The sequence below is a fragment of the Artemia sp. Qi Xiang Cuo genome, chromosome 12 (assembly GCF_049724085.1).
Source record: "Artemia sp. Qi Xiang Cuo chromosome 12, ASM4972408v1, whole genome shotgun sequence".
In the NCBI taxonomy this organism is placed as follows: domain Eukaryota; kingdom Metazoa; phylum Arthropoda; class Branchiopoda; order Anostraca; family Artemiidae; genus Artemia; species Artemia sp. Qi Xiang Cuo.
Genome location: NC_142805.1, coordinates 54419209 through 54436257, shown reverse-complemented (window position 1 = coordinate 54436257; position 17049 = coordinate 54419209). Strand labels below are relative to the sequence as shown.

The following is a 17049-nucleotide window of genomic DNA, read 5'->3' as shown; positions in this document are numbered from 1 at the left end:
ACACACACACACACACACAAACACACACACACACACACACATACACACACACACACAAACACACACACACACACACAAACACACAAACACATACAAACAAACACAAAAACACAAACACACACACAAAAAAAAAAACACACACACAAAAAAAAACAACCTAAAAAAAACAACAAAAATAAAACAAAATCCCAAAATATATCACTAAAACACACACACAAACACACAAACAAACACAAACACACAAAAACAAATACACCCACACACAGACACAAACACACACACATAAATACACAAACACACACACAAAAAAACACAAACACAAAAAAAAAAAAAAAGAAAAAAACAAAAAAACAAAAAAAAAAACACACAATCACAAAAAAACACCAAAAATCAAACAAAAACACAATAAAAAAAAAACAAACACACACACACACACACACACACACACACACACACACACACACACACACACACACACACACACACACACACACACAACACACACACACACACACACACACACACACACACACACACACACACACACACACACACACACACACACACACACACACACACACACACACACACACACACACACACACACACACACACACACACACACACACACACACACACACACACACACACACACACACACACACACACACACACACACACACACACACACACACACACACACACACACACACACACACACACACACACACACACACACACACACACACACACACACACACACACACACACACACACACACACACACACACACACACACACACACACACACACACACACACACACACACACACACACACACACACACACACACACACACACACACACACACACACACACACACACACACACACACACACACACACACACACACACACACACACACACACACACACACACACACACACACACACACACACACACACACACACACACACACACACACACACACACACACACACACACACACACACACACACACACACACACACACACACACACACTCACACACACACACACACACGCACACACACGCACACGCCCACACACACACGCACACACACACACACGCGCACACACACACACGTACACGCTGAAAATAGGTAGATATTTGTATAATCAGGTAGAAGGTAGAGGTAAATACTCACATTTCCAAATTCAGACTGCAGTTGAGTGCCGGATGATCCTGGCAAAGCATGATGGGGGATAGATGGGAGGGTGACGTCCGTTTCTTGCATAGATGTGGTGGCGGCTACGATGTCACTGGTTTGGGGGGTTGGAGCAGCGGTGTTCACCATCATTTGAGCAGCCGTCCACTCTCTTTTCAGCTTTCTACCCGGCTGCATAGGGGCACACACACACAGACGCACACGCACACACGCACACTCACACACACACACGCACACACACACACACACACACACGCACACGCTCAAAATAGGTAGATATTTCTATAATCAGGTAGAAGGTAGAGGTAAATGCTCACATTTCCAAATTCATACTGCAGTGGAGTGCCGGATGATCCTGGCAAAGCATGATGGGGGATAGATGGGAGGGTGACGTCCGTTTCTTGCATAGATGTGGTGGCGTCTACGATGTCACTGGTTTGGGGGGTTGGAGCAGCGGTGTTCACCATCATGTGAGCAGCCATCCACTCTCTTTTCAGCTTTCTACCCGGCTGCATAGGGGCTGGCACGGGTGGGGCTTGGGCAGGCAGCGCCTGTCTGGAAGGGATGTGGGTGGTTCTCGATGGGCCAGCTATCTCCAGTTGTTGCATTGGAGTAGCACCATTACCCTTAGCTCTCTTTTGAGGGGGAGGCAGGCATTCTTCAAAATTGTTCTTAAAAGAAGAAAAAATTTAGTATGGAAAAACGATTACCCTTTTTACAGAAGAAAAAATTAGTGCCCCCCCCCCTCTGCTGCATCAATTCCAATACAGTGATTTAAAATATAGATCTAAAAAATAGCCAGCCATAAATATGATATAATTAGAAGCTAACCAAACACTAAACTTCAGTGTTGCGTGTCAGAATGAACACATTAGTTTTCTTGTCAAAGGGTATACGTGTCTGCACAAAGAATCCCCCCTTACTTTTCATGTGAAGAAATAGTTTGTTTTTCACCTTCCAACGAAGGAGTTAGAATTGATACATTGCCCCCCTCCCTGCCTTATATTTTTATAAAAGCCTCTTACTCATCAATGAAATCCATTGACTTTCACCAAATACTATTGAAAATAGATTATCTCGTCTAATTTGGCCAAAAAACAATCTATTTTTCAAAGTGTCTTGAATTACACAAATACATGTGCCATTAATCTATGCGATAACACAAGCGTGTGAAGTTTGTCTTATGAAACTGTCTTTTCTGTAACAGGATTATAAACACAGATGGTTCTATTTAAGCCGATAAAGACACCACACTCTATTTTTGATAATGGGAAAAGGACATTTTGAACGAAAGAACTATTTCTAATGAATTAAACTTATAAACAGAGGGGGATGGGGTTTACATAATGAAAAAAGAGCGTATTTTACGTTTTCTAGCGACTATAATCATCATATTTTAGAGTTTCTATTGTTTGGGGGGGGGCTATGCCCCTTGAAATTTGAATTTACTTGAGGGGTGGTAAAATTATTTTATTTGGAAATAAATTAAGAAAATTTAGTAAACTGAACTCACATTATAAATCGAAGTAGCCATAGCTTCAAAGTCAATAGTATTAAATGTATTATCCATGGTATGTTAAAACATTATGAAAATTTAATCATAATGCATGGCCATTATATACAAAATCTCAAGGATGAATGAAAATCACTCCTTTTTATTTGAATCCAATCATCACTCAAGTTATCGTATATGGAGCAACCTCCGCTGTCACTGATTGGCCCTAAAAAATGGATGTTGTCTCAAAAACCAGTCTGGTTGAAAACATGGAGTTGAAGCAAACTTGTGTAACGAGCTAGACTTCAGGAACCAGTGGGGAATCCCCACTCGTACTGCTCGCTTTATGGGTGTTGTCTCAAAAACCAGTCTGGTTGAAAACGTGGAGTTGAAGCAAACTTGTGTAACAAGCTAGACTTCAGGAACCAGTGGGGAATCCCCGCTCGTACTGCTCGCTTTTTACAATGTCCACGTGAAACTGTAATGCATATTCTTGTGAAATTGATATCAATAGCAAAAAACCAGTCTGATTGTCTTATACAATCCTGACTATAGGTTCAAAACATGTGTTTGACCACTTTATAAGTTTGCACGCTTTTTACACTGTACACGTGAAACTGTAGTGTATACCATGTGAGGGAGTACTGACTCTCTTTGATAATGCTTAGAGCATTCAGCACATAGTATGGGAATTCCTATAGCGGCGGTAAAAATGTTTTCCTATAGCAGCGGTAGTATTCAATAGATACAATCTACTAGAAAGCGCAACAACAAGTGATTTTTTTGTTATCTAAATTCTCAAAGTTCCGATATTTTCCGCACTATTTTTATTACTCATTGTTCAGGAAAGGCCTGATACATCTAGGTAAGAAAAAAAAATCAAACCAAAAGTTCCCAAACACAAAGAGAAAGTAGCTTTTGTGTCGGCTCCACCAAAGCAGGTAATTAACCTCTTTCAAACCAAACGATGAACAACTACGAGCGTAGAAAGTACCACAAAATGAAAACAACAAAATAAGCAAAGTGGTAAAAAAATTACAGTATGTAGACGGTGAGAGCCGGCGTTTCCCCCCCCCCGCAAAGAAACATCCCCCAAGGAAAATACACCACGGAAAATAACACCTCACGGAAAATACCCCCCTTCCAGAAAATACCTCCCCTTAGAAAATCTCCCCCCCCCAAAAAAAAATACCTCTTGCGGTTGGTTAGTCTCCAATCACATTCCGCTTATAAAAAATGACTAGAAATGTCTCGGAAAATCAAACAATTTCTACCTCCGTCCTCCTGTCGTCTCTCCCTTAGAGATAATTTTGTATTTATTTGAAGGCTCAATGAGAGCTGAGATGTTTTGGCATCAAAATGCACCCTTTGAGGTATCCTTCTCTCTTTCTAGCTACAAAACAATCAGATAACCCCATTGCAGAAGTTTCAGTTCCTTTTTAAGTTTTTTTTTATTTGTCTATTGCTTACAGATAGTACTTGTCATTGGGAAACATACGGAATTTTTTTTGTGTGGGGTTTTTTTGGAGGATCTTCCATGAGAAGAAAGTATTTGCACGGGGGGGGGGGGGCAAGATTTACACATAAATTCCTCTTTTCCACTTCCCTTAGAACTTCTCAATTAAACTAAAAAATAACACGACTCAAAGAAGATTTTTAAATTTCGAAAACCATAATTTCCGCGAGGGGGGTATTTTTCAGGTGACGGGGTTTCCGTGGGTGGAGGAGTTGAAATTTTCCGCTGGGGAGGGGGTTAAACGCTTATACCCGTAGAAATTGACAGGGTGAAGGGATCCCCCATTAACAGACATAAAAAAGAGAAATAAACCTGGATTTAAGAGTTTATGACGTCCGATTTTTTTTTTGTTTTTGTGACAAGATTATTTTTATTGAGTTGCACGAGGGTTCAGTTACACGAGGGTTCAGTTGCATGGTGGTTCAGTTGCACGGTGGTTCAGTTTCACGGTGGTTCAGTTGCACGATGGTTCAGTTGTACGGTGGTTCACTTGCACGGGGGTTCAGTTACATGGTGGTTCTGTTACACGTGGGTTTAGTTAAATGGGGTTGAGTTGCACGGGGGTTGAGTTGCACGAGGGTTCAGTTAAAGGCGGTTCAGTTTCATGAGGGTTCAGTAGCACGAGGGTTCAGTTGCACAGGGGTTCAGTTGCACGGGGGTTCAGTTGCACGGTGGTTCAATTGCACGGTGGGTCAGTTGTACGGTGGTTCCGTTGCACGGTTATTCAGTTGCACAGTGGTTCAGTTACAGGGTTCAGTTGCTTGGGGTTCAGTTACACGGTGGTTCAGTTACAATGGAACCCCTCTGGGCAAATTTAGCCCTTCCGCACCGTGTGACAAACTTGTCAATGTTGTGAAAGGTGCCAGGCAGGGAACTGTCTCTTCCCCAACACTTTTCAATAACTAAGTCCTAAATCCTAAAGCAGTTTCCCTCATCTTGTGTCTGTGGTTGGTCTTAACCCTTATCTCATTCCTTGTGCTGATGAAATTCTGAATATCAGTCGGTCCTTAGAGAGTTTTCCAATATCTTTGAAAGATTAAGCCAAGGGTTCGCTGACATAGGTCTTGATTTTAACCCTGAAAAATCGGAAATAGTGCTCTTGAGCTGGAATACCTGTTGAGCAGATAACACACCTGACTGCCAATTGGCTGACCTCTTGTGCATACTCGTCAGGTGCTAGTGGCTTATATTCAGCACCGCATTTGCGTTACATATGCTTCATTCAATAAAGCAAAGCTTTGCCTTAATACAGCACGCAACTCTGTATAACATCATTCCAATGTACCATATTCTCTATTGTGCCCCTTTTTCGAGGATCTTTACTCAAACAGTTAAAAAAAATTAGGTCTCATTATTTCAAGCTTGTCAAGTACCTACTTCGCCTCTTCCCGCATGGACTCGGGATATGAAATTGATTAAACTCTACAAGATCACAGAACCATAATGTAGCAGTTGAAAAGCAAATTCGAAATAAAAACTCAAAAGCTTATAATACTAATGGGACATTGGGATTGTACCAGATTTTTTTCTAATGGACTTTTTCTTCAAGGTTTTCTATTAGGATTTTTTGTAAAGGAGAGCACAGCACCAAAAAAAAGTACAAAAAACGTGCAAGTTACATCGCAAACATAAAGAATTATAGGAATAATCGTAGAACCTTCAAGTTTTTTTTTGGGGGGGGGGGCACTTTAAATTTCTTTCCACCCTCCCAACTCCTTCTGTATACATGCCTGCTCTGAGCTTTTTGATTCCTGTTATATCCTTATTTTTTTCTTTTTAGGAATGGTACTTGCTTTCAGTCAGACTTTATGCTTGATATTTTGCGTAAGTAGTTTTACTGTTTTAATGAAGTATTTATCGACGCTTAATAAGACAAATATTGTTTAATAGCCTACGGTTTTTGATTATTATATATTTTTTCTTTTATTTTATATATTTTAATTTCATTTTAAATTTAGTTTTACATTTATATTATTTTATTATGTCGTTATTATTATATTATATTTTATTATACGAGATTGTTTACTATTTTATTGTTAATTTAAAGAGATTGTTAAGTTTACTATTGTATTACTTAAAAACATTGTTCAATATTTGGAAAGACATGCCGGAAATTGACACAGTATGACTATAGGAGACTACATGACGAAACTGAAGGATTAATTGTAATTTTGAAATTTTGTAAAAGTTTTTGTCTTACTGAAACTGTATATTCTTAGCATAAAATTAGATTACAAAATTATGTTACAGACGTAATCCATCGAAATTAAAGCACACCGTTTAACATGAAATTATACGAAATTGATTTATCTTTTTCTGTTGGCACACTCCTGCTATTACTATTACTAACAACTCAATGCAGCATCGAACCGTCAAAGGCCAAGACAGAAGTAAAATGCTAATAACAAATACGGGAGGTCACTATCCCCTTCGATCCCAGGTACCGACACTTTTTTTTATCCCTCATAGCCCCTACAAAATACAAGCACACACATATCCCATTGCACTTTTGGAGACATTGGGTCTGTCGAGCATGTGTTATTACTTATTCATATCCGGTTGACAAGAAAATTTCTGGAAGCATTATTATCTGAGTTTCGCTTGCCAAGTATGTTGTCTAATAATTAAAGTGAGTTTTAAGTGACATGATGTCTAATAAAGAGTAATAAATGAAGTTTTGATATGGATTCTAATATACAATTAGAGGAGATCTTTTTTGTACTCTATTGGTAGCGAGCCCATTATTGATTATTGATAGTTGATTATGACTACAGCCGGCCAGATATCATTTTTGTAAAGTAATGGTCTTGAGCACATCTGTTTTCCATTACCAGGTCTTGCGAATGAGTTTTGGTCCCCATATTCCCATCCAGGACCCAATGTCCCCCACCAGGACCCCCGAGTCCCCTCCAGGGCCCCATGTAACCCTTTAAGGCCCCGATTCCCCCTCCAGGGCTTTCAGTCCCCTCTAGCGCCCCAATCCCCCCTAAGATTTTGCCCCACCCTAATATTTTTTTTTTACATAGACATTTTTTCAACTTTTTTTCCATGTCTTAAAATGATATGAAATAGAAACGGATTTTTTAAGAGTTAGAGACATATGAAGTAGGAATTTATCAAGATTTAGTCATATACAGACACTACTATCAGCTAAAAACTGATTTACTAGAGTTTGAAATTGGGGAATAAAGTTTTTATCAAAGTCTGAAAGAGATGAATCGGATTCTTTTTAGAGTAATTGACATGTAAAGTAGGAATTTATCAAGATTCAATCAAACACATACAGTACTACAAATCACCTGTGGTGTACTAAAGGCTGAAATAAGTGACACAGGTTTTTACTAAAATCTGAGAGAGTTGAATCGGATTCTTTTTAGACTTAGAGACATATGAAGTAGGAATTTATCAAGATTCTTTCAAACACAGACACTACCGTCAGCTCACAAGTGGTATACTAGAGTCTGAAATAGCTGAATTAGGTTTTAACCAAATTCTGAGAGAGATGAATCGGAATCAGATTTTTTTTAAAGTTAGAGACATATGAAGCGGGAATTTATCAAAATTCAGTCAGACACAGACATTACTAACAGCCCACAAGTGGTATATTAGAGTCTGAAATGGGTGACTTAGGTTTTTACCGAAGTCTGAGAGAGATGAATAGGATTCTTTTTAGATTTAGAGACATATAAAGTGGGAATTTCCAAGATTCAGTAAGACACAGACACTACTATCAGCTCACAAGTGATATACTAGATTCTAAACTGGGTGAATTAAGTTTTTACCGAATATGAAGTGGGAATGTATCAAGATTCAGTCAGACACAGTCACTACCACCAGCTTAAAAGTGATATACTAGAGTCTGAAATGTGTGAATTAGGTTTATTACGAAAAATACCTACCTTCGTCATCTAGCTACTCTATGTTTCTGTCATCTGTCACTGAAAACGAGCTCCTGAAGACTGTACAAGTCACGAAAAACGGTCCCTCCGAAGGTCCATTTGGGTCATCAACTTACCTCATCAAGGTGACCATGGATTGCTATGTCAGTGTTATCGCACATGGCATCAATTCCTGCTTTAAGGGCTGAATCTTTCCCACTGTTTTCAAGTCAGCGAGAGTTATACCCCTCCACAAAGGTAGCGACCCCAAGTAGCCTTTGAACTATCACCTTTTTTCTTTTTTCTCTGTCTTTTCAAAAATTATGAAGTGTGCTTCTACAACAGAGTGATGAATTATCCGACTAAGTCTAACTTCTTCATCATGCATCAGGTTGGACTCAGGCCTGTGCATTCTACCGAGCATGCTATTCTGGTTTTACTACGATTTTTAAATGATGCAATGCCAGCTACAATATCTGTGAATGTTAAGAAAGCTTTTGGTATTATTTGTCATCTGATTCTTCTGGGTATGCTTGATAACTGCGGAATAAGAGGCAATGCTCTCTTAATCATACAACCTTAACTTACTGGTAGGAATCAATTTGTGGATGAAGGTAGAGTCAGATCGGTAAAAGCTCCATGTTCATGAAAGGTAGGAGTACCGCAAGGTTCAATTCTTGGACCGCTTATGTTTCTGATATACGTCAATAACATTATGGACACAGTCGAAGGTGATGGACTTGCTCTCCTATTCGCATACGACACAGCTAATTCCGTCACAGGTAGAGGTGAATCATCGGTCAGAGGAAACATCGGTTGTATTCTAATGAAGCGATTGCAGTGGTTTCCTAACAACTTCATTGTTTAAAATTCATCGGAAACCCATTTTATCATCTTTTCTCGACTTTCTTTTGCCCTACCGTCACTTTCTCAAATATCTGTCCATTTTAATGGAGAAATAGTTACCATTACTAGAAAGGAATCTTGTAAGTACCTAAGTCTTATAGATGATGAGAATTTATCTTAGAAGCTTCATCTTGATAGATTAAGGATTCAGTGGGGAAGGAATGTAGGGTTACTAAGGTACTTAAAATTTTACCTCCCTTTGCCTGCAATTAAGTCAGGTTATATTGCCAGTTGATCTTCCAGTTAATTGTGTCCTTTTTAGACTTGTGTCCTTTATACAAATTAAGGAATTTTTACCATTGGCTCTTGATTCTATTAATTTCTCGCTAATTTCCTTCATTCAGAATAGGTATAGTCTAAGACGATGTTCAGCTAAATTGCCTTTCTCTAAAATTCATACTGAACGATCCAGATTTTATACTGAACGATCCAGATCATACTGAACGATCAGAAAAATTCAATAATAAAGTTTTGGAACATTTATGAAAGTTATTTTTTAATTCACATTTTTCTATTTTGCTATGTAAAAATAATTTAAAACTATATGTAATAGATAATTATTAATTATTATGAAGCTATGGTTGCCGGTGCTGGTGTTTATTTATATTATATTTTTTATTTGATTTGGAATGTGAGCTGTGAGTTGAATGTGGTGTCTTATTTTCTTTTTTATGATGTTTATTTTTATTGTTTGTTATTATTTATTTTTCATTACTTTTATAATATTAATTAAAAAAACTTTTTCCACAAAATAAGTTTTTCAAAAAAGTAAAGAACTCCATTAAGCCAAAAATGACCAAAAAGAGAATCAAATAATCTACCTTGCACACAATTACCAAAAATCAGTATCAATAGATAAATGAAACCGAAAAACAAACAGAAAATAAATAAATAACATAGTCTATAACAAAACAAGTGAATATTAATATGACTTGGGCTCTAAAACCCCATGCTTTCTAAAATCTAGAATATAAACTGTACTCTGCTGAAAAAATTGAAACCAATCTACTGACAAAAATAGTGCATTGTCAGATTAACCTACATATGCTGATATTTATTCCTTAAAATGTTAATTAATTTTTGATTTCTTAAAATTATAAAAGTGAAAACATTTAAAATAATTTTTTCAGTGAAGTACAAATTATATTCTGACTTTTAGAAAGCATGGTTTAAACCCTACTCATATTAAGTTCTGCTCGTTTTGAGTTTGATTCTGTTATTTATTTTAATTTCTGTTTGTTTTGGGTTTCATTTATTTATTGATTTTGATTTTTAGTAGTTGTATGCTTGGTAGATTATTTGATTCTATTTTTGTTCATTTTTGGTTTAATGGAGTTCTTTACTTTTTTTTGAAAAACTTATTTTGTGGAACAAGTTTTTTTTAATTAATTTCTGTTCGTTTGATAATGACATAGTCTTTTTCATGGAGAAAGACTGGGCATCTTCTAAAGTTAAACAACCATCCCTTCCATAAAAACCTTAAATACCCCCTTGGCATAACAATCCCCTAATCTCTGGAGTTTGTTTAGACCCCAAAAGCCATGTTATATGATATTTAGACTATTTTGAATAGAATGGCAAAATGTTGATCGTTAATGTTTGGGGAAATGATGGGCATGAGGCGGGGGTGATTTTCCCTCTGATTACTTTCAACTATTAAAAAGGACAATAGCCGTCTCAATCTCCAATCCAATGAACCCTGTTTGAAGTTTTTACGACAACACTTTCTATAAAAGCATTATATGCCCCCAGTGCATAACTTACAATATTAGCCCTGAGGGCTCTAGGGGGGTTGTCAAAGTCAAAAACATGAATTCCAGACCCTTCAACTACGTTCAACAAAATGGCTATATCAAAATGTTGATCAGAAGTGTTTGTTAAAATGATTTGCGTCAGGGGGGGGGGAATGGCATTCACCCTCTCATAGCTTTTGACTATTAATAAGGACACTAGTGACCTCAATTCCCAATTAAATGAGCCCTTTTTGAAGTTTCTACAACAACACATTGCATAAAAACCTTATATGCCCTCAGGGCATAAATCACAACCTTAGCCCCGTGGGCTGTGGCCGAGGGGGGGGGGTGTTGTCATACTCAAAAGTATAATTTTTGGACACTTCAAATATGTTAAAAAAATGGCTGTATCAAAATGTTGATCGGAAGTGTTTGGGGAAATGAGGGGCGTGGGGGGGGGGCGAGGAATTCACCCCCCAGTTGCTTTTCACTATTAATAAGGGCACTAGCCTTCTCAATTCCCAGTTGAATAAGCCCTTTTTGGAATTTATACGACAACGCTTTATGTAAAAACCTTGTATGCACCCTGGGCATAACTTATAAACTTTCCTCTGGGGGCTGTGGGGGGTTTGTCTTCCTCAAAGACATAGATTTCTGGACCTTTGAACTGTGTTGAACAAATTGGCTATCTCAAAATTTTGATTGAATGTGTTCGGAAAAATGGTGGGCGTGAGAGGGGGTTAGTTGTCCTCCAATCATTGTCAACTATTAAAAAGGGCACTAGCGCTTTCAATTTCCAATCGAATGAGCCCTTTTTTGAAGTTTCTACGACAACTCTTTCTTTTGTGGGAGGATAGTGGGGGAGGGGGGTTGTCATCCTGAAAGACCTTATTTCCAGAACTTTAAACTACGTTGAACAAAATGATTATCTCAAAATTTTGATTGGACGTGTTTGGGGAAATGGTGGGCGTGAGAGGGTTGTTTCCCTTCAATTACTTCCGACTGTTAAAAAGAGCACAAGCTCTCTCAATTTCTAATCCAATAAGCCCTTTTTGAAGTTTCTACAACACTGCCTTATTTGTTCCCAGGGCATAATTTACAGCTCTTACCCTGAGGAGTGTGGGGGGTTGTCATCCTTAAAGACCTAATTTCTTTAACTCTCAATTACGTTGAAAAAAAAGGCTATCTCAAAATTTTGATTGGATGTGTTTTAAGAAATGGTGGGCGTGAGAGGGGGTTAGTTGCCCTCCAATCACTTTCTACTATTAAAAAGGGCTCTAGACCTTTCAATTTCCAATCGATTGAGCCCTTTTGGAAGTTTCTACGACAAAGCTTTCTATTAAAACCTTATATGCCTCCAGGGTACAACTTACAACCCTTGCCCTGAGGGATGGGGTAGGGGGGGGGGTATCATCCTCAAAGACCTAATTTCCATGACTTTCAACTGCATTGAACAAAATGAATACCTCAAATTTTTGATTGCATGTGTTTGGGGACATGGTGGGCTTAACAAGGGAGGGGGGCAGTTGCCCTCCAATTACTTTCGAGTATTAAAAAGGGCACTAGCCCTTTCAATTTCTAATTGAATGAGCACTTTTTGAAGTTTCTACAACAATGTTTTCTATATAAACTTAACGTGCCCCAAGGGCGTAACTTACAAACCTTGCCCTGAGGGGTGTGGGGGTTGGTCATCCTCACAAACTTAATTTCCAGAGCTTTCAACTATGTTGAACAAAATGGCCATCTCAAAATTTTGGTTGGATGTGTTTAGGAAAGTGGTGGGCGATAGAGGGGGGTAGGCTGCCCTCCAATCACTTTTGACAATTAAAAAGGGCACTAGCCCTTTCAATTTCTAATCAAATGGGCCCTTTTTCAGTGTCAAGACAACACTTTCTATATAAAGCCTTATATGACCACAGGTAATAACTTACAACCCTTGCCCTCAGGGCTCTGAGGGGGTTATCATCCTCAAAGACCCAATTTCAAGAATTTTCAACTGCGTTGAACAAAATGGATATCTCAAAATTTTGATTGCAAGTGTTTGGAGAAATGGTGGGCGTGACAGGGGGTTTATTTGCCCTCCAATAACTTTCAACTATTAAGAAGGGCACTAGCCCTTTTCCAATTGAATGAGCCCCTTTTGAAGTTTTTACGACAACGCTTTCTATAAGAACCTTATATGCCCCAGGGCATAACTTATAACCCTACCCCTGAGAGCTGTGGGGGGTTTTTCAGTCTAAAAAACCTAACTTCAAGAGCTTTCAACTACGTTGAACAAAATGGCAATCTCAAAGTTTTGATTGGATGTGTTTTGGGAAATGTGGGCGTAAGAGGGGGGTCTGTTGCTTTCCGATCACTTTTGACTATTAAAAAGGGCCCTAGCCCTTTCAATTTCTAATTGAATGAGCCTTTTTTGAAGTTTCTACGACAACGCTTTCTAAAAAAACCTTATATGCCCCAAGGCCATAACTTAAACCCTTGCCCTGACGGGTGTGGCGGGTATGTCATTCTCAAAGAGCAAATTTCTAGAGCTTTCAACTACGTTGAACAGAATAGCAATCTCAAAGTTTTGATTGGTTATGTTTGGGAAATTGGTGGGCGTGAGAGGGGGGTTAGCTGCCCTCCAATCACTTTCGACTATAAAAAAGGGAACTAGCCCTTTCAATTTCGAATCAAAAAAGCCCTTTTTAAAGTTTCTATGACAATGCTTTCTATAAAAACCTTATATGTCCCCAGGGCATATCTTACAACCCTTGCCGTGAGCGCTCTAAGGGGGCTATCATCCTTAAGGACCTAATTTCCAGAAATTTTAACTGCGTTGAACAAAATGAATATCTCAAAATTTTTATCTCATGTGTTTGGGAAAATGGTGGGCGTGAGAGAGGAGTTATTTGCCCTCCAATAACTTTCAACTATTGAAAAGGGCACTAGCCCTTTCAATTTCCAATTAAATGAGGTATTTTGAAGTTTTTACGACAACGCTTTCTATGAAAACCTTATATTCCCCCAGGGGCATAAGTTATAGCACTCACCCTAAGGGCTCTGGGGGGTTTGCCATCCTCAAATACCTAATTTCTAGAGCTTTCAGCTATGTTGAACAAAATGGCTATCGCAAAAATTTTATTCGATGTGTTTTGGGAAATGGTGAGCGTGAGAGAGGGGATAGTTGCCCTCCAATCACTTTCGACTATTAAAAGGGGCACTAGCCCTTTGAATTTACAATTGAATGAGCCGTTTTTCTTCTTTTCTATTTTATAGTGTTATAGTGAGCGAAGTTAGTTTGAAAATTAAAAGAACGCGAACTTGAACTTACAAAGTCTGAGAGAGATGAAACGGGTTCTTTTTAGAGTTAGAGACATATTCAATGGAAATCTATCAAGATTCAGTTAGACAAAGTAAGAGTTAGAGACTTATGAAGTGGGAATTTATCAAGATTCTGTCAGACACGGACACGTTCTTTATTATACTAGCTACCGCTGCAACCCGGATATAATCTTATTTTAGTTACTATGGGCTGGAAGTTCACCCGGATTCATTGCCAACTGTGGCCTGTAGGCGTGGCTGATAGAAAAAAAGAGAAATGAACTTTAAGTGGCTATATTTGGTTTTTGGAAAATAGGGAAGGAGTAATCGGATTGAGCTGAAATTTCGAGGATAAGTTACCGGGCCCTAGGAAAAATTAACGTTTAAATTTCAGCCCAATCGGACAACGTTAAAGGGGGGCTGTGGTCGGAGGGTCGAAACTTCCGGCCCACTTTTACCCATGAAGATAAAGTCGGAGGGGGGTGAAATTTTGCACGTTTCTTAGTTGGAGCTTGTTCTACAAAATGCGATCACCGCTGTCTCTCTGCGACCGTTAGGACCGGAAATCGCTTAACATTGTGGTGGGTCGCCTCTTTAAAGAGGCACAAGTGTGCTTCCTTGATAATAGAGTCCAAAATATTTGAACTGTAACTTCATTTAAGTTTGGTATGTTTAGGATCACGTAGCCTGGCACGCCACGCTAAGTAAACCTAAAGGAACCTAACTTGAATGAAGTTACTTGAAAAAAGGTGCGGTTGAAGATTGGCTGCAGGTACCCGAGTGCAGGTGAAAAATCGCTTTTATTGCCATCAGTTGTGTTCCTACTTCATATGTCTCTAATTAAAAAAAGGATCCGATTCATCTCCCTCAGAATTTGGTAAAAATACAATCCACCTATTTCAGACTCTAGTGTACCCCTTGTGACCTGATAGTAGTGTCTGTGTTTGACTGAATCTAGATAAATTCCCGCATCATATGTCTCTAACTCTAACAAAATCTGATCCATCTCTCTCAAACTTTGGTAAAAAACCGAATTCATCTATCTCAGACTGTAGTATACCACTTGGGAGTCGGTATTAGTGTCTGTGTCTGACTGAATCTTGATAAATTCCCACTACATATGTCTCAAATTCTTAAAGGAATATGATTCATTTCTCTCGGACTTCGGTAAAACCCTAATTCACTTATTAGTCTGATCCATCACTCTCAGACTTCGGTAAAAACCTAATTCATCTATTTCAGACACTAGTATACCACTTGTGAGCTGGTATTAGTGTATGTCTCCGACTGAATCTGGACAAATCCCCAATTCATATGTCTCTAAATCTAAAAAGAATCCGAATTATCTCTATCAGACTTTTTTAAAAACTAATTCACCTATTTGAGACTCTGGTATATTACTTGCAAGCAGGAAGTAGTTTCTGGGTTTTACTGAAAATTGATAAATTCCCTCTTCATATGTCTCTAAATCTAAAAATGAATTCAATTCATCTTTCTCAGACTTTGGTAAAAACCTAACTCAACTATTTCAGACTCGAATATACCACTTGTGAGCTGATATTGGTGTCTGTGTCTGACTGGATCTTGATACATTCTCACTTTGTTTGTGTTTGACTGAATCTTGATAAATTCCCACTTCATATGTCTCTAACTCTAAAAAGAATCCATTCATCTCTCTCAGAATTTGGTAAAAACCTAATTCACCTATCTTAGATTTTAGAATACCATTTGTGAGTTGGTAGTGGTGTATGTGTCTGACTGAATCTTGATAAATATCCACTTTATATTTCTCTAACACTAAAAGAATTTGATGCATCTCTCTCACAGTTTGGTAAGAACCTAATTCACATACTTCAGACTCTAGTATATCAATTGTGAGCTGGTAGTAGTATCTGTGATTGCCTGACTCTTGATAAAGTCCCACTTCATATGTCTCTAACTCTAAAAAGAATCCGATTCATCTCTCTCAGACTATGGTAAAAACCTAATTCACCTATTTCAAACTCTAGTATACCATTTGTGAGTTGGTAGTGGTGTATGTGTCTACTAAATCTTGATAAATGTCCACTTAATATATCTCTAAAACTAAAAGAATTTTATGCATCTCTCTCAGACTTTGGTGAAAATCTCATTCACATGTTTCAGCCTCTAGTATATCACTTGTGAGCTGGTAGTAGTAGCTGTGTTTGACTGAATCTTGATAAACTCATGTTTCATTTGTCTCTAACTCCAAATAGAGTCCAATTCATCTCTATCAGACTTTGGTAAAAACCTAATTCACCTATTTCAGACTCTAGTATACCACTTTTGAGCTGATATTAATGTTTGTGTCTGGCTGAATCTTGATAAATCCCAACTTTATATGCCTTTAACTCTAAAAAGAATCCAATTCATCTCTCTCAGACTTTGGTAAAAACCTAATTCACCTATTTCAGACTCTAGTTTACCACTTGTGAGCTGATAGTAGTGTCTGTCTATGACTGAATCTTGATAAATTCCAGCTTCATGTGTGTCTAGCTCTAAAATAGAATCCGATTCATATCTCTCACACTTTGGTAAAAAACCTAATTCACCTATTTCGGACTCAAGTATACCCCTTGTCTGCCTATAGTATTATCTGTACATGACTGAGTCTTGATAAGTTTCTAATTCATATATGTCTAACTCTAAAAAGAATCTGATTCCATTTTATGTCATTTTAAGATATGTAAAGAAAAGTTGATAAAATTTCTAAGTAAAAAAATATAGGGGGAATTTGGGAGGGGGGCATTAGGGACCTTGAGGGGGACTTGAGGGCCCTGGTGTGGGCCATTGGGTCCTGGATGGGAATATGGGGTCCCAAACTCATGTGCAAGACCCGGTTATGGAAAACAGATGTGCTCAGGGCCATTCAGTTACAAAAATGATATCTGGCTGGTTGTAGTCATAATCAAATATACATCATCAATAATAGGTTCGATACCATTAGAGTAAACAAAAAAAGACCCCCTCCAATTGTATATTAGAATAC

At 38.2% G+C, this 17049-nt stretch overlaps 1 protein-coding gene across 3 annotated transcripts in view; it reads left to right on the top strand.

The window, feature by feature from the left end:
- Positions 1-17049, top strand: part of LOC148946284 (uncharacterized) — a 91347-nt gene that overhangs the window by 25704 nt on the left and 48594 nt on the right. For all 3 annotated transcript variants that reach the window (XM_089097922.1, XM_089097924.1, XM_089097923.1), the window contains exon 2: positions 6000-6043. In XM_089097922.1, the coding sequence (XP_088954048.1) occupies positions 6002-6043 (42 nt within the window). In that variant the 5' untranslated portion in view covers positions 6000-6001. The remainder of the gene's footprint in view (positions 1-5999; positions 6044-17049) is intronic.